The sequence below is a fragment of the Quercus robur genome, chromosome 7 (genome assembly GCF_932294415.1).
Source record: "Quercus robur chromosome 7, dhQueRobu3.1, whole genome shotgun sequence".
Classification (NCBI taxonomy): domain Eukaryota; kingdom Viridiplantae; phylum Streptophyta; class Magnoliopsida; order Fagales; family Fagaceae; genus Quercus; species Quercus robur.
In genome coordinates, this window is record NC_065540.1 from 9,461,808 (window position 1) to 9,480,950 (window position 19,143).

General features: G+C 32.7%; 1 protein-coding gene across 5 annotated transcripts; it reads right to left on the bottom strand.

The window, feature by feature from the left end:
- Nucleotides 1-1,980: 1,980 nt before the first annotated feature.
- On the bottom strand, nucleotides 1,981-18,370 carry LOC126692096 (GDSL esterase/lipase At5g03610-like). Of its 5 annotated transcripts, none has more exons than XM_050387572.1 (7): nucleotides 18,104-18,370; nucleotides 17,785-18,000; nucleotides 11,462-11,733; nucleotides 7,376-7,682; nucleotides 6,931-7,033; nucleotides 6,594-6,849; nucleotides 2,241-2,406 (listed from the first exon to the last, which is right to left on the bottom strand). In XM_050387572.1, exons 1-7 carry the CDS (start codon nucleotides 18,162-18,164, stop codon nucleotides 2,380-2,382), a joined length of 1,242 nt encoding a protein of 413 aa, XP_050243529.1. In that variant the 5' UTR covers nucleotides 18,165-18,370; the 3' UTR covers nucleotides 2,241-2,379. The 5 variants fall into 5 exon arrangements, with proteins under 5 accessions (XP_050243532.1, XP_050243529.1, XP_050243530.1 ...); XM_050387573.1 differs by having other exon boundaries at nucleotides 6,594-6,764; nucleotides 6,951-7,033; nucleotides 18,104-18,369; XM_050387574.1 differs by having other exon boundaries at nucleotides 2,262-2,406; nucleotides 6,594-6,764; nucleotides 18,104-18,368.
- Nucleotides 18,371-19,143: the final 773 nt, after the last annotated feature.

Consider the following 19,143-nt stretch of genomic DNA (forward strand, 5'->3'; position numbering starts at 1 on the left):
AGTGATATATAAGTAAAGTAGAAAACAGTAGTCAATTACAAAATTGATTTGTTTAGATTCCATGCCTTGATTAAATTATTAATTTGTTTTATTTTTTTATGAATTATTAAACTATAAATTGATCAACAAAAGCGAGCTACTTTTGAATTTTGACACTTTTCTGCATATGCTAGAAGGTGTAATACCATGTGAAGCGTATTAAATTATAAATTGTTTAAGACTATATCAGTTTTGCAATGCCAAGGCCCATAGTCGGTCATTGTCCTAGATGGTGGACTAGAATTGATAAATTCCTGTGTTCATGAAGATCAATGTCCCGTAACCAATGTGCATTTTACTTGTAGCGTAATTAATTTCTCATTAACAAAATTCTCTTTCTGGTCAAGTCCACAATAGGGTCTTCATTCAAGGTGGTTAGGTATATAATATTCAATCCTATTACTGTTTACAATTTCCAATCATAATAAGCATGTAGAACATGTCAAATGTACCTTTTACTTTTAAATAGTATTTGGGATTAGAATTTTGGGAATAGTGTGAATTATTAGGAAAAGTGAACTACCATCGTGTTTGAGTATCGATGAGGTTAGCCTGAGAGGGAAAAACAAAATTAAATGGATACAAATTAACAGTGAGATTGGATAGAGTGAGAGAGAGATTATGGGGTGTTTAATCCACATTGTTTGGATATGTATTTTTAAAGGAAATGAGAAGGGATTTGGAGGGCTAAGATACCCCTTTAAACCCCTCATTTTTAATTCTTGAAAGAGAATTTGGAGGGGAAGGGCAGGAGAGAGGTTCCACTTATATTATGGAGTATTTAAAAAGTTGTCAAATTTTGCCTCTATGATATCAATTTATTCATATTTCTTTAAATTAAACAAAAGAGTGGTATAAAGTGTAATTCTCGATTTGCATAATGTATTATAATTATTACCTATCCTCTTACATTTTATTATTATTTTAAAAAAAAAATTACTTAAGGGAGATATTTTTTTTTCTCCCCCTATTTAATTTTAAAAACATCCAAATAAGTAAATGGATAACCATTTGCCTCCCAGCTCTTCTACTTCTTCGGCTTCTCTCCATACCCTTTAGTCTCTCCTCTTCCTTCGAACTTCCAAACACATGATAAGTGCCGATAGAGATAGGGAGTTATAAATTTTGAAGGAATACCTGAGTTAAATTTTCGAATATTCTCTTTAAACTATTTGGGAATTTGACTATATATATTGGGGTTATGCAAATTTATTTTTTTAAATTTTTTTTACAAAGAAGAAATTTTATTTAATCAAGCAAACACTTTAGGAGAGTACATAATTTGTTACAGGGCACTTTCTAAAAGTGCCAACTTGACAAACATCCCTAAGATACTTTTCATACACAAAACTCGGGCAAGACTCGTGTACAAAAATTCTATTTGGTTGCAAGCTCCCCATTTTAGCTAGTCCATTAGCTACTGCATTAGAGCATCTCCAATGGTGCAAAATACTCTCTATAATAGAGAGTGAGAGCAAAAAAAGGGGCTCCAATAGCCTCTCTATCCGTCAAATTTTTTTTTGTTAATGAACAGTAGCTCATTAGGTCTGATGAGCTACTGTTTATTCTTTAAATCTTTTTTTTTTCTATTATAATAATTGGGTGTTGAATAAAAAAATGTTGGAAAATGTGTAGTAGTTAAAAAAATAATAAATAGTGAATGAAGAAATAATATTTAAATGAGATAGAGAATGAGATAGAGAGTCTGTTGGAAAGTGTATTTGAAAAAATGGATAGATAAAGGTAAAAGTCATTGTTCATTCTCCAAACATTACAAAAATTTGGCTAGTCTGCTGGAGATGCTCTTAACCTCTTAGAATGTGTGAATAGGAAGGACCATCTATTCAGATTGATAAAGGACCTCAAGAAGTGAGTGCCAATATTGAGCACCCCAAGGGCAATCCCGCAAAACGTGAATTGTGGACTCAACTTGACTACACCTAGGACAAATGGGACTGATCCCATGTTAATGCTGATTATGCAAATTTATTTATTTCATTCTTACATATGGTCTACCCCCAAACCATATTACAAGTTACAACTGAACAAATATGGCTTCACAGACAAATAAAGACATAATAGAAACTAGGAAATTACAAAACAAACAAATTACACCACAATAATTTTTAAACCTCGTCGTTCTTGTTAAGTCTAGTAATTAAAGTTGTTTAAGAGTGGTTTGCAAAGCTGAATACACAGCACTCCATCCTTGTTGTGTAGGATGAACTGAGTCCCAAAAGAATGCTGATTCGGGGTCATCACATACTGTGTATTTCTTGGTTCCATTCACATCTAAACTTCCACAGTAATATTCACTGCTTATACCACCACAACATGGTTTCAGTGGGTTCTCAAACTTAGTACTTCCTGCACAAATTGAAGATGAAGATATTGCTCTATTAGTACAAGACTAGAGTTCGATTTGTTTGATTCCTGAAAGTGAACCAAAGTTATCGAAAAAAGGCTCTGAATGGCCACTCATGGGTCAAGGGTTTTTATAACTTGGGACAAAGGCCCAACTAAACGAACCATCCAAGATAGTTTGAAAGCCCACAAATTATCATGTTCAATTCTAAGTCCATGCATAAAATTCTTTCCTTTCCTCATATAAAAGAGGTAAAACGAAACTTTTTATTTTATCCACAAACTTTCAAAATGACACCTTTTTTTTTTTTTTTTTGGTCAAAAGGAACTTATATTAAGAACTAATTGGAAAAACCAGAGGCAAGACAAAGCCTGTTACAGAAAACACCCAAGGAGTCCGCCTCAATAAGAGGAATCAGCTTTTGAGGGGGAAAAGAATGCACAGAAAAAAACACAGATTGAGCCAGACCAAACTTAGCTAAATGATCCGCACATTTGTTAGCTTCCCGTAAAATATGCTTAACACGGACTTGAGGGAATTGATCAATTAAAAGCTTGCAGTCATCCAGCAGGGGAGAAATCACAGTATTGCAGTAAGAAGACTTATTAAGAACTTCTACCAGCGACTTTGCATCAAGTTCAATCACAACCGCACCAATGTTCAGATGACGGCAAAGTTGGAGACCATCCCGGAGAGCCCAAATTTCAGCCACAAAGCTGTCAGCTCTACCAATCTTCCTAGAAAAACCCATCACCCAATTGCCACAATCATCCCTTATCAAACCACCACTAGCTGCATTACTTGCCGAGCCATTTGCTGCCCCATCTGTATTGAGTTTAAACCATCCCAAATCTGGTTTTTCCCATCTGACTTGCTTAACCACCATATGAATGTTACGATTTGATTTCGCACCACAAAGCAAGAACTCAGTTGCTAATTTAGTTACCACCATGTCAATATTTGGGTTGGGCCTTTTGTTGGAAAAACAAGCATTGTTTCTCTGCTTCCATATCATCCATATCGCATAAGGGAAGAGAATGTTCCAAGAAAGACCGGCTGCATTCTGGGAGGACTTGAGGCTGGAATTAGAAATCAACCAATCTTTAATGCCTTGGGAGAAGAAAGAAGGACACAGGCAGCTGGTTCCAAGTTTATACCAAATCGGTTTGACCATGTTACAATCCCGGAGGGTATGAGTTAAAGTTTCAGCTTTAGAATGGCACATCGGGCAGGAAGTATCAATAAGGATTCCTCTTTTTGCTATAACCTCCTTGACTGCAATACTATTGTGCATGCATCTCCAAATGAACATCTGAATTCTAGGCAGCGTTTGGAGTTTCCAAATCCAAGATCCAGCAAAAGATTCTGCTGCCATAAGATTTGAGGCAATAAGATAAGCACTCCCCATATCAAAACTCCCTTTTGGAGAAAATTTCCAAGCCAACTTATCATTAATCCTTGCTACAAGAGGAATCGGGGTTGCTTGGATTTCCTCTCTAATCCCTAGAGGGAGGTTGAAAGGGATCTTCGACCAATCCCATCTTCCCATAGATATCACATCTTTAAGCTTGAGGGTGGCCGAGTCTAGAGGGAGGGGACCCTGAATGAGGGCTCTAATGGAGCCAAGATTTGACCAGCAATCAACCCAAAAATTGAGGTTGCTCTCGTGCCCTGGGATCCACTATAACCCTTTTTTGAAAGTATTCTCACCTATCTTCATACCTTTCCAAGTAGGGGAGCTTGGGAGATTAGCTTCATTCCTCGAGTTGATTCTCTGCCTCGTACAATATTTATATTTAAGAACCTTGACCCAAGGAGCATCATTCTCAGTGTGAAATCTCCAGTTAAGCTTGGCAAGGAGAGCTGTATTCCTGCCTTTAGCCGATTGCAATCCCAGACCTCCCAATTTCTTTGGCTTAGTGACAGTATCCCAATTGACCCAATGCATTTTCCTAGTATGATCAGAGGATCCCCATAAAAAGTTCCTATTGACCCTATCAATGCCCTTGAGGATTTTATTTGGGAGCGAAGCCTGCTGCATGACATAATTTGGAATGGTAGAGGAAGCAGCTTGGATAAGCACCAACCGGCCAGCCATGGAGAGTAAATTAGCTTTCCAACCCGCTAACTTTTTCTTTACTCTATCTAGCACAAAATCAAAATCATGCTTCCGAACCCTTGCATGTTTCAACGGAAAGCCCAAATACTTGCCAAGATTGTCAGTAGAGTTAAAGCCAAGCATATTAGAAAAAAGGTCTCTTTGATCAGGATCTACATTAGGCGAAAAGAAAACACGGGATTTTGCTTCGCTAACCTTCTGGCCTGATCTAGAACAAAACTCTTGAAGAGCTTCATTAATAGCAATACAATTTTCCAAATCAGCCTCGGCAAATAAAACCAAGTCATCTGCAAAGAAAAGATGCGAAAAAGAAGGCCCACTCCTTGAAGTTTTAACTGGAATCCAAGCCTTAGTAGCACACTTATCTTCAATTAGGTGACCCAAATATTCCATACAGAGAATGAAAAGATAGGGCGATAGCGGGTCCCCTTGTCTGATGCCTCTAGACGGCCGGAAGGATTCTAAGCAGCCCCCATTGAAGAGGAGAGAAGTTGAAACCGAAGAGACACAACTCATGATAATATCTGTAAGCTTGCTAGGAAAGTTGAACTTAACAAGCATTTCCCTGATAAAACTCCACTCAATTTTGTCATAGGCCTTCTCTAAATCAATCTTGATAGCCATGTACCCTTTTCTTCCTTTTGCACGACCAATGGTGTGAATTAATTCTTGCACAATGATAACATTATCCGTGCCTCTCCTACCTGGAATGAAAGCTGTTTGGAAGGGAGAGACAATGTTCTCCAAATGAGGTCTAAGCCGATTAACAATGACTTTGGAAATGATCTTGTAAACAGAGTTACAAAGACTAATAGGCCTATAGTTCCCAATAGACTCCGGCCCTTGGATTTTTGGGATAAGAACAATAAGAGTTTTATTGAGATAATCCGGCACTTTTCTATCAAGAAAAACCCTCATAACTTCCTTCTTCACCGAGTCCCCCACTGTGAGCCAAAAACACTGATAAAAACCAGCATGTAACCCATCCGGACCTGGAGATTTGTAAGGCTTCATAGACCAGAGAGCTTCCTTAATTTCCTCTAAGGTAACCATCACATCTAAAGAACAACTAACTTCATCGGGCAATTGCACTTGCCATTGAACATCGTGACTTGGAACCCTCTCTACCTCCACAAAGGAAGTGGTATATAAGGAGACAAAACCCTTCCTAAAATGCTCCCTCACTTCTCCCCCATCAGTAATCCACTGCCCTCTCTCATCCCTAACCGAGGCTATATGGTTTCTTTTCCTCCTAGCAAGAGCGGAAATATGATAGAAGGAGGTGTTGCGGTCCCCTTGAATCATCCAGTTAATCCTAGATTTCAACATCCAAAGGTCTCTCTCTTGGTCAAGGATAGACTCAAGCTCTAACTGCAAATGATTCTCCAAATTGATTAGGAAGGAACTAGGAACATTAGATAGAGCTTTCTGGACCCCATAAATTCTAGCCAAGACTCTTCTTTTCCTGTGATGAATATTGCCAAAGTGAGACCTGTTCCACACAGTAGCCTCTTTAGAGAAAGTATCTATAGCATCCACAAGGCTTCTATCACTACTCCACGCCTGTGTAACAATATTGGGAAAGGACAGATCAGACAACCAGAATTCCTGGAATCTGAAAGGCTTGTTAGGAGCTTGGGTACAATTAGGGATGGCTTCCATAAGCACAGGGCAATGATCTGAATGACAGCGGGGGAGATGGGTAACTTTCGCATCCGGATACAGCACACACCAATCCGGATTCATAAAATACCTATCTATCCTCTCCAGAATCAGATTATCAACATCTCTCTTATTGGTCCAGGTGTACCTAGGACCAACAAAACCCATATCAACCATATTACACCCATCAAGACAGTCTTTGAAAGCTAGGGAACGGTTAACACTGACTCCCCTGCCTCCAAATTTATCTTCATCTACCAGAGGTTCATTAAAGTCTCCAACCATGACCCAAGGTTTATTGTGAAGCTCAGCAACCTTAATGAGGTTATTCCATAAGACACATCTATCTTCATTTCTAGGGCTAGCATAAATGGCAGAGAAAATCCAAGAATAATTGGATGCACGCACCTTTACTTCGACATGAATTTCCTGCTCTGTCTTAGCTAGTTCCTCCACCACTTTATCATCATTCCACAGCAACCATAGACCTCCTGAGAGACCGATAGTTTCTGTATGGATAGCTCCATCATAAGGCAACCTCTCCGTAATCTCCTTTGCTCTGCTGCCTCCCAATTTTGTCTCCATAATAACAAATATGGCAGGATCATGTTTCTGAATAAGCTGATCATGAATGTAATTTTGAAAAGTGGGCTTTTGAGCCCCTCTACAATTCCAAATTAAAAAATTCATAGGGGAAAAGTAACAGAGGAAAAAGCACAAATTAAACAGGGGAAGGCGTGCCAACCTCAACCTCCAAATCCATACCAGCAACCCCCACTTCATCTCTGTCTGACCCTTCACTGACATCAGGACAAGAGCGAGAAGCAACACTCGCATCTCCTTTGCCACTTTAAAGTTTGAATTAAAATGAAACAGTTAAAATTTTGACTAAATTAACAGATATGATATTTTGTGAACAAACAATTTACCTCATTGTTTGCTCCAATCACAATTTAGTCCCTTATTTTTTTAATTGCTACATTTTTACCCTTAAAAGTTTGAATTAAAATAAAATCTTTAGGGGTAGTTTGGAGTTTGGACAGCATTTTAGTCTATACAAATTAGAGATTGAGCTTGGAAATCCAAAATGGATCAAACCCAATTGAAATGATGATCTTGATATTCCAGAAATGGAAGAAAATACGTCAATGAAAAATATATTTTGAAAATGAAAGTAAATGTATAATCACCTGTCTGGTCTCCTTTGTTCTTTAATACGGACATGAACGAGTCATAAAGATTGAGAATGACGAAAGTAGAAACTTTGGTTTCGTTGTTCAGCTTTGCCACAGCTTGCTGCAACAAAAGGTTATGGAAGCTAACAAGTGAGTTTTCTGTTCCATTGCATTGTTGGAATGAGGATTTGATTGTGCTCCTAGGGAGACATCCCAAAGGCTGTAAAGCTGTCACAGCAATTTTCTTTACACCCAAGCCATGAATGCGTTTCAAGTTGACTTTAAGTTGCTTGACTACTGAGGTAATGAAGGATGGAAAACCCTACAATGGATGGATTGAGATAGCAAGCTCAGAACTAGCATAATATTGTCTTAATAACCATACTTTTTATATATTTTCATGATAAAATAAACAATAACCATGAAGGAAAAACAAATGATGAGATAATACTTAGGTGTATATATAAGAGATCTGATAAAGTTTGATTAGATTTTATATTTGAGCAGTTTTTTTTAAAATTATTTTTCATATATTTGATCTACTCAACGAGACCCGTTAAAGTGAAATTCGATAAAGAGTTTACTTTTTTTGGTATTAGAAACCGAAACCTTATCCTACTTCAAATGTGAATAAACTAAATTGGAATATCTAAGAGACAATTAGTCATATAAAGTCTGCTTAAGACATAGTTTTAGTTGACACAATGTTGTTGAGCTATCTTATAGATGTAAAAGGAAGTTTTAAAATCAGATGAAGTTAATAAACAAGGAAATATGAAATAAAAATTAAAAATAGTGTAAGGACTAGTAATCATGGGAATCCTGCATTATGCATGAGATAGTGATCGAATCTTAAGTTTGAACAAAAAAAACTCAACCAAAATTTTTTTTTGTTTTTTTCTTTTTATGTTTAGGGTGGAGGGGTGTGAGACACGTTAAGAACTATGGTCCATGAAAGGAGCCCATAAACCAGTGGATCCCAATATCTGATAACATTTACTTAATTCATTTGTCGGATATAAAAAGATGCCAATGGACCCTCCAAATAAGTCCAATAGTATTGGGTCACACATGACTCATATGTATATATTTTACAGTGACTAGGGTGGAGCTAGGATTTTTTGTTTCGAGGCCAAATTTTAGTATTAATATATTAGTTTTGAGTCAAGATAAACCATCTTATACATGCATAAACGTAATACACAAATATAAACATTAATATTTTGATATTAGAGTATCTCATAATTTATAAATATATTGTATATAAAATTAATAACTTTCAAATATATATATTCACAAAATAATTTTTTAAGAGAACTTATCATCTTTAAACTCCAATGAGTATACAAAAATTGTCTAATTTGATATTAAACATATATAAAAAAGAATTAAAGAAAACAAAAACTACCTTATTTCTATAACTACTAGACAACTAACTCAAACATTTAGGAGAAAACTTCTATTTTTATAACTAAATATTTAAATTTTTAATGCGCCCCGCCGGGGTGGGGGGAGGAGATGAGTTCAGATACAAGACAGAGACCAGGATTTCCTGAACCACAGAGATCCACCTAACTTAACCACTGGGCCCATTCTTATGAAATTCACAGAACCAGCCCAAAGGAGACAAGAAACGTGTAAGTTAAAAGAATTTAATTTTGCCGTCTTTTTTTGCAGGTTTCATATATTATTATATGGACACTGCTTGTCTATAGTGATCCATTGCATTGAATTTTGAATTTGAGCCTATTCAAAGTGGACATGTATCCGATTTTCATCACATATTTGAATGGGGTCAGCCTCCAGTACACTGAGACAAGCTTTACTTATTAGAGCACTAGCAGTAAATATGTATCTGATTTTTATCAAATGTTTGAATCGTGTCAACTTCTAGTACACTGGAGCCAAACTTTCCTTATTAGAGCACTAGCATTAGGTGGAATTTGACACATTAAACAGCAAAAAGCCACTCATATAAGATGTTCTAAATATCCAAAAATTTGACACAGATGAAGAGTACCATTCCAAATTTGAAACAATAAAAGATAAATTAATTTTTTTATTCAAATCCTCTCTCTTAAGACTTCTCTCACCCCGCCTCTTCCTTCTCTCCCTGCATATCGGTTCTCTCTCTCTCTCTCTCTCTCTAACCTTGCTGTGGAGATCAATTGGTAGAAATCAAGAAGGTAGAGTGGTAGATGGAGAAGAAGAGAGAGAAAAAAAAATGAATAGAACATGAAAATAAAACATGTGATGTAAAGTGTATTTTCAAATGTTATATTAAAGTAACAAAACTAAATTATTTTAGCGTGTGAAAATAGAATTTTTCTGCTTCAGTGGATGCTGATACTCTTATGTAACATTTTGGCTGTACTGTATACAGTATACATTATGACTCAAATTAGTTCAACAATTAAAAACCTTTGTCAATCATTTGTCACCTGATTTTTGCTTGTAGTGGACGAAAGCCCAGGTGTGAGTCAAAATCATATTTATTGGCACAGTTTCTTTCATGTTTCTTCTCTTTTCCACTTTTTTTTTTCTCTTTTTGTGTGGGTAAAGCTAAAAAAAAATCAAACATTTTTATTTGAAATATATTAGACATATTAACTCAATATAATAGGTTAAAGTTTTATATATGCTCATGTTATGGTTTATTGTAACAATATTATCTAAAATTTTACTTATTTTATGTTCTTTCCAACCTATTGTCCAAACACATTAAGAATTTATTATCACACCGTCCAAAAGGGTTAAGCATGTTCTAATCTTCAATATAAAATAGCTAGATACAGTAAAAAGAATTTAAAAAAAAAAATTACTAACATGTGTCTTTAGAGCATATATTAACGATTTATTTTTAAAAAAAATTATAATAAAATAAAAAAATAAACCACTGTTTTGATATTTTTTTTAAATTTTCTATAAAAACTTTCGTAAAGTAGATAATTCCGGACCCATAAAAATAATCACTGGATAGAGCTAGGAGTCTAGGACCAATAATAAATCTCGTGTGAAAAACAGACACATCACTGTCACTGCAATAATTTCTTTCCACGTAATCCAAATTCACCGTACTTTGGGAGTTGGGAGATGGGGGTAGAATGCATGGTGTCCTATATTTGCAGGAGTGGTCACTTTCCCACATGAAATACAAACATTTTTCTGTTCCTGATGTCCGATATATGTTGGAGGGGTACGTACGTATAAGTCATGACGGTGGGGACACTTATTCACATGATTCAGAATTCAGGGTGCACAACACAAGGCAGTGGACTGTGGAGAATAGAGAAAATGATAGTTCTTTGAAATGATAGTTTTTTATTTATTTTTAGCAATAAAGATGTAGTGGTTAATCCAATAAAGGGTTACGGTATCGATTAAAATTAGTTTTTATGAAATGAAATTTAAATTTTAAATAAGGTGACATTATAAAAAAATTTAAATTCATGAAAATTATATAATGTAACCCTAGCTAGAGATCCTAATCCTATTAAGAGAGGCTACATTTGAAACTAAGGGATAAGATTATAAGTTAAAATTTTAATATTTTTTCTCAATCCTTAGACTAAATGGTTTTTAATTTTTTAATAACTGATAAAATTTAAAATTTTATCCTTTAATATCAACCCTTGGTTTCAATTGCACCCAATGCTGAATCTCAAACCCTATTTGACATCATCCGCGTGCAAAATGTTCTTATTAAAATAATTGAATTCAACCACCTTGATTTATGATTAAACAATTTTTTTTTCATAATTATTGAAATAACATATTTTAATTGATATACAATAATTAAAATGGTGTTAGACTATTAGAGGTAAACTTATGTAAATGTTATATTGTTTTAATCACAACTAACCATTTTAGTAAGTTGTGAAAATTTTTATGTATCTACCAATAACATTGTGACTGCAATGGATAAGTTATATGGAAAGGTCAGTTTATGATGAGAGTGTTACAACCCTAGTGCTAATCAATTATACACTAATCAATTCTATACATTTTTTCAGTACTTTCCCTTAGTTCTAATTTGTAAAAAATATGGTAATTTGCTGTATTATTATATATGTATAATGTATATGTGCGTATAGTTCTCACCTGAGCAGTCCCATTCTTGACCTCGTAAGCACTATAATCATTACCAGATAAGGTGACGAGTGCCACAGAGGACTCTACGTCCGTAGCGTTAAACGCATTAGTTTTGATGAGTTCATGGAAGAAATCAATCTGGGTGGTCATGTTTGGGTCTGAAACCAACGTATTGAACACACCAGTGCCTCCAAAAGCAAAGTTCATGCCATATTTCAAGTCATTGACCCCATATTCCCTCAATCTGTATGGAATTGGAGACTTCAAACCTATGAACTTAGCTGCATGGTTACAATTAAGCACAAGATCAGGGATGCCTGGCTAAAATTGAAGTAGTCAGATCATATGTTCAATTTTCATCCCATTGAAAGAAAAATGTAAATGCCACTTAATTTATGAAAGCGTGTGAAGCTTTCATTGAAAACTCAATAATGTTGTACTCGAAGCATCAGGTATTTTTGAAACACCACCCCCTAAAAAGTCCTACTCTAGCAATAACACTTGCCAAAAGAAATAGTCAAATCATGCAATATGTTACTTGAACGGCTGAACCTTATGCACTACAAGAAAAAAGTCACTATCATAATAAGGATGGTTATATACTTATATATACACTATAATTATCAACTGCTACTCTCTCTCTCTCTCTCTCTCTCTCTCTCTCTCTCTCTCTCTCTCTCTCTCTATATATATATATATATATATATATATAAACAATATTGTGTGGGTTTGGATTCGGCTGAAACCCACGTTTTGCGTTTTAACTTTTTTTTTCCCCAGCAGGCATTACTGTTTTAGGGGACAACAGCACTGTTGAGCACTGTTCATACACTATTTAGAACTGTTCACAGATTAAAAAAATATTAAAAATGGATCCCATGGTACTATTTACATATTTAAAAATTATTTTACTACAGTGTTTTTAGTTTCAGCAACAATAAGTTCAATTCAAACAGACCCATTATCAACTGCAACATTTATCAGTTAGTAACATGGGCTTAATTTTTTATAATTATAATTAAAAGTTACCTGATGATCAATCCCAACCGACGTCTTTTGTTATGGGGAGGAGAGAATAGATTTTAACTGACAAAGAGTGGACAAAAAGTTCATAGAGTAGAAGTACTAATTAAAGTAATTTCTCAAAAAAATAAAGTACTAATTAAAGTAATTTTAAAAAGTAATCTAGAAGAGAAAAAGTAATTTAAGGAAAGGAAAAGGGGGACTTTCAAATTTTCTTTAATGATGATATAAGCAAATGATGAATCCACCTCTACTATTCTTTAACTCACATTAATCGGCCCTTTTAAATGTCTAATTAGTTAGTTTTTGACAAGTAATTTTTATGGAAACAAGTAAAAGTACAAATTTGTTGAGAACAGAAGATTTTTGTTTGTGGTTATCATTCATCAGAGGCTATTCAATGTTAATGACTAGGAGAAGGAGACAAAGTAAAGACAGTGATATATATTTTTTGGGTGATTGAGACAGTTCAACCTAAAAAAAGAAGAAAGTATTTAAAAAACAAAAAGAGGAAGACAGTGTCAGGTTATTGGACAAAAGGAGTCTCAACATTAAAACAATTTTAACGTGTATGTGAGAAGTAAAGGAAGTTAAATGTAAAAGTGACATTGGGTTGATCATAATTTTTCACGTTGAATAGCTATGAAAAATAGTTTTAATAAAGATTGTGGTAGTAGAATAACTATAAGCCTCAAAACAAAAGGTGATAAACACTAAAATTTGAGTAGGTATACAAAATTTTTCATAATTTTTTGTTTATAACGGTTTATTTGACAAATTATGATAAGAGTAATTTATTCTTATCCCTCCATTACTGACACTATTTTTATTAATACTAATTATATCACTTCATCAACTTAGTAGTTGTGGTGGGTTTTAGTTAGTTTAACTAGTAAAGATTTTAGTTGTCAAAAAAGAAATCCGGTGTTAAAACTCTGCCTACACCAAAAAAACCAATTAGTATCTTAACTTAATGATAAAAAAACAATTATTATAAAATGAACACAATAGTTGTGAAGAAGATGATAATAAATTTTGCATATCTAAACTTGTTAAAATAACATTAAAATTAATAATAATAAATCTAAGGACACATTACTTTTTATACATACATACCAACTTTTTATTTTCATAACTCAATTAATTTTTAAGCAAGTGGTGTAATAGAGTGTGAAAATGAGTTTATTTGTAGTCTTTATGAACTAACAATGACTAGCATTATGTCCGTGTGATGCACGGTTTAATAAAAAATCATATGTAAATAATTTTTGTATTAATTTAATTAAAATAAATAATAAAAATAAATGAATATTTTACTTTTAAGTTACATAATGAATGCATATTATGTGAGACTAAGGTATCATAAAATGCACACACACACACACACACATATATATATATATATATAATTGAATGGAAAATGGTAGAGGTACCTAAATATATATATATATATATATATATATAAATATAAAATGATTTTCAATAATACATTGAACTTTAAGGCTCAATTAATCACATATATTTAAATGGAAAACCCTTGAGTTTAATAGTTAAAAACTATCCAAAACAATAATTGAAAACATGCTTAAATAGAAATCTCAATTCAATAATTAAGAGCAATCTAAATTACTAAACATTTAAAAATTTGAAGTAGAGAGAGACTCACATGAGAATTTAATTTTTGTTCTTGAAAGTATGGAATAAGACACTGAAACTTGAGTGAGTTTCACCATACCAAGTTTAAGTTTAAACTCAAAGTTTAAGAGCACGTTTGGTATACTGTAATGATTATTACATGGAAATAGGAATAAATATTACAAGGAATACATTAAGTTGGAATGTAACAAGCATTACTATTCATTAGTTTGGTGACCATTTAGGAATAGAATTCTAAATATGCATCCACAATTTAGTAGAGTATAAAAAGAAAGTGTAATTAAATCATTTTTAAGTCAAATTTCCTAAAATACACTTATTTTAGGGTGTTCAAAATAGAACTAATAATTAACAACAAGGAAAATTTATTTTCTTTCCTTTTGAAGATGTGGCAACTAATGGCGTTTTAGGAAATTTTTTTAAAAAGTTATTACATAAGGTGAAAGAATAAATATTCAGTACTTTTAATAAAGAATAGTTATTCCTCATTTTGAAGAATAGCTATTCATAAGGAATAACTATTCATTGTAATAAAAATATAACCAAATAACCGAATAGTTATGCCATATGAATATCTATTACATTACAGTATCTATTACAGTTTACCAAACGTGCCCTAAATCTTGTGTGTTACATGCTACATGTGTGTATATGCATGAAAAATTATTTAAATTTAACATTTATTGCAGGAAAGAGGTGGTGTAGTCTTAGGTGGTGTAGTCTTAGCCTTATCTAGCTAATTCTTATTATAATCCCTTTGTTTTGGGAGGAGAGAGAGAAACGCTTCTTTTAAAATAAAAAAAAAGTCAGCGTATAATATATAATAGCTAAGATATTAATCTTTGGAAGTGGTATCTTATACAGATTAATATTTCAATTATGGGTTTTAGTAGTTAGAAGTTAGCGTATAGTAGTTAATAATTAGAAAATTACTAGTTAATAATAGCTAAATGAATTATTATTATTATTATTCTTATTATATAATTGAAAGCAAAAATCATGCTACATGTATGTATATATTATATTTTTTAGTCAAAATGCCCCAATAAGATTAAGGACATAAGTTGGTGTAACATCAACTCAATGAACATATATTAGTCTAAAAATATAACTAATTTTATTGAATGACTAAAGAACGATTAAATATTTATAATCTTATATAAATATAATCACTCCAAAAACATTGTTCATTAAAAGTTTTTAAATAGTATTATTTAAAAGCCAAATATATATATATATATATATATTTATTTATTTATTTATTTATTTTATGGACTTACTTTCAAATCAAAACTCTGTAGATCTGTCTTTCTAATTCTACCTATACCATTAAATTGTTTGTAACTCTAAGCATTGTCACTCCTAATAGAGAAATCCTTGTTCATTCGTAATCAATCTTCTTTTTAATCTTGAAAAGTCTTGCTATTTTAACATTGTTCAACTATTTAACCCAAACAATATATGCTGCAAACAACAAACAATAAATATTATTTGAAAGACAAATTAAGTGCATATAGATTGTAAAAAAAAAAAAAAAAAATACTTTGCATGTAGGTCGGTGGTGGCGAAATCACTATATAGCAACCTATGATTTTGGCGAGGCCTCGAAAAGCTTTAGTTTTTTTTTTTTTTTTTTTTTTTTTTTTGAGAAGGATGTAGAACTTTAGTTAAGTCCATGTATTACCTTTAAGGGAGGCACATAGTATTTGCATATTTAACTTCATAGGATCTATACATTACTAAATATTTTACAATTTTAAGTACAATCTATATCAGTAGAAAACTGTCTAGAAATTAAATTGAATTAACCATTTTTTTTAGAGAGAAAGCAACACTTATATTTTTTAATTGAGAAAAAAATAAATTTAAATTCTTGGTCAATCACATTGATCATCAATCAATTAATCATAACTCGATTCATGATCATATTTAGCAATAAAAGAGGAGTTACTAATAAATTATATATTTCATAATTTAAATCAAATTCAAATCTATAGAGGTGCAATTCATCCCTCTTAGTGAAATTTTTCTTCTAATGATAACAGGAGGAAAATAAAAAGTATAATTCAAAATTTTTCGCAAACTTCAAAAAAAATCTTACAAACCTCAAAGTTCATGAACATATTATAACATAAAAAGAAAAAGAAAAACTACCCTTAAGTTATGGAAACTCGTCTTAAGTTATGGAAACTCGTTTATCACAAACCAAAGCAGTATACTTTCTCGTTAAAAAGTCAATCTTCTATGATAATACATAAAAGAATTTCAAAACACCGTCCCCAAAAAAAGCCAATCTAATTCATGTAAGCCTTGAAAATAAAAAATTCCTAAACCCACTGCGCATCTTTCTATAATTTGATTTTTATCTTTTCTTTTAAATTTATCTGTCAACCTTACCTAATTTTGTAACTTCAAACTTAAAATATGCAATTCAATATTTCCAAGTGAAGATTCTCATTGGAAAAATCTAATAGTTATAAATCAAAACTAACAATTCTTAAAAGTATGATGTCAAGAACATAAAAAAACTTTGGATAAAGGTGTAATATATGCCTTTTGATTTCTCAAGTAATAAATAAAAGAATTATATTAAAGATAAGAATTGGAGGAGAGGAAAAGAAACAACAAAACTAACCCCACCTAGTTCTCTTTTATTCAAACATGAACCACAAAAAATTAATTAACCTCCACTCTCGCACAGTAAACGTCAAATATGGTGGAAATTAAGCAAAATACCATAATTACAACTTTATACCAGAAATACAACTTTTCATGCAAATTGAAAAACAAGGACTCCTAAGTAGAAAAACTACTAGCTTAACACAACACAATGACTCCAACTTGACCATCCTGTTTTGAGAGATAAGAAGTTGCTACAATGATTTTACGTTTGGGGTTTGTGGAGTAATTTTTTTTTTTTTTGGATAAAAAAATCCATACATATTCCATGGTAGTTTTTGTATTTGTATGACTTTCACATCTTCAGGACTCTCAAGCCACACCTCAACATTGCCATTCCACGAAATTTTTTTTTTTTTTTTTTTTCATAAAGAAGGTTTTGCATTTGAGCCATGAGAAAACAAGAGAGAAATAGATAGGGGCAACGTGAAGAGAGGAGTGATTGTGCGAAGGAGGATTGGAGTTTATCATAGCTATTAAATGATGCTAATGATCTGACAAGATAGAAAGAGAAAAGGAAAAAAGTTTTAAAAAATTGATCCAATAATGCAAAATTTACAGGTGAAAGAGAGAATCACACGTAGACATTTAGGGCCTGTTTAGTAACATTGTTCTAATAATGTTGTTTGTATTTTTTAGAAATATATATAAATAAAAAAATGTGTAAAAATATGTGTAATATTATTAAAAAATTGAAAATTATTGCTCAAAATCTCATACTAAACAGCTCCTAGTATTATAAATAAAGAAAAGCGGCATTGTGTTTGTGGCAAGCTAGCAGAGAAGAGGGAACCCACCATTTATGACCATACACAATGAAAAGCAAATCCACTGTACCAAAAAGTGAGCTAAAGATTAAAAAAAGAAAAAAGAATAAATTTCTCAACAAAAAAAAAAAGAATAAAAAAAGAAGCAAATCATTAGAGAGAGAGAGAGAGAGAGAGAGAGAGAGAGAGAGAAAGAAAGGGACACACCAAGGAAATCGGTGAGGACACGGCCATCTGAGTAACGACCAGCTGGTTTTCCAGGAAAAGTGATTCCATAAGGGTATTTCCAAGAGTTAGCTTCAGATTTCTTGTTGTTACCAGTGTCAGCATATGAATCTCCAAAGACAAAGAGCTTTGATGGACGAAAATTAAAGAGACGGTGGTGGTGGTGATGAGCTAAACGTGCTTGTACGACTGGTTCCCCTGCAATAATTAAATTAATCACACACATGCATGCATTAGAAATGTTTGGTTTTTATGGAAAATATTAAAGAAGCAGCCTAGCTTTATGTATAGTATTGGAAACCTGAGAGAAGGAATAAGAGGAAAAAGCAGAGAACAGTGAAGAGGAGCTTTTGTGCGTCCATTTTTGAAACTTTGGACAAAGCAAAACTTTGCTAGAATGGATATGTTGGTGGAGGATGAGATACTATTGAGTATTGATACTTCTATATATGGTAGTTCAACTAGGGACAATGAACACCGTCAAAAAAAGTATCAAGATCAAGCTTGGCTCTTCAACAAGTGGGGACCAAATTTCATAAGTTGAACTAGGGACAATGAACACCGTAAAAAAAAATTGTATCTTATGAGACTGTCTTGATATAATTGAATCTTATATACATAAGTTCCACGTGTTTTGAAATATGGTCTTATAAAATTGTTTTTTTAGATAAATTTTTTCTAGAAATTTCATATAAAATGCGTGGTCAAGGACACAACATAACACAACCTCATGCTTTTGTTGCAATTTGTCGTAATAACAAAGCCTCAATCCCGAAATCCATAATATAGTTATTGGTTTTCAAAAGAATAATTAGGATTTTTTTTTTGTTATTTTTATTTTATATAAAGTTGTACTCAAAGAAATATTTTTTAAAAACAAATAACCACATAAACAAGAAAAGATTAACAGCGAGACAATTTTTCTCAATCTAAAAGAGAACAAAATGACAAATTTTACTCTGTATTACATAGTGATGCTAGCCAAACCATTAGCGTTTTTGCTTTGTACTATGTTGCATGATCCAATTTGCAACGAAAATTAACATTAAATAAAGGGATGGCAAAAGTGGTCCATCCCTAACCCGTTTTGCCTTGCTTCGCTTAGTGCAAATTTCCTATCCCTTATATATATAAAATTTAATCACAGTTATAATATATTATTTTTATACACATATTTTATAACCATTTTCACAACACTTGTCTCTCCTTTTTTTAGTCTCTCATAGTCATCATTTGCCTATCTCATTAATGTTAGAGTCGTATAATTAGGATTAGTAAAATATCTTCAAGTCATCTTGCACACAACTTTTTCCCTCCCCGAAGAAGAGAAGGGGTGGGGCC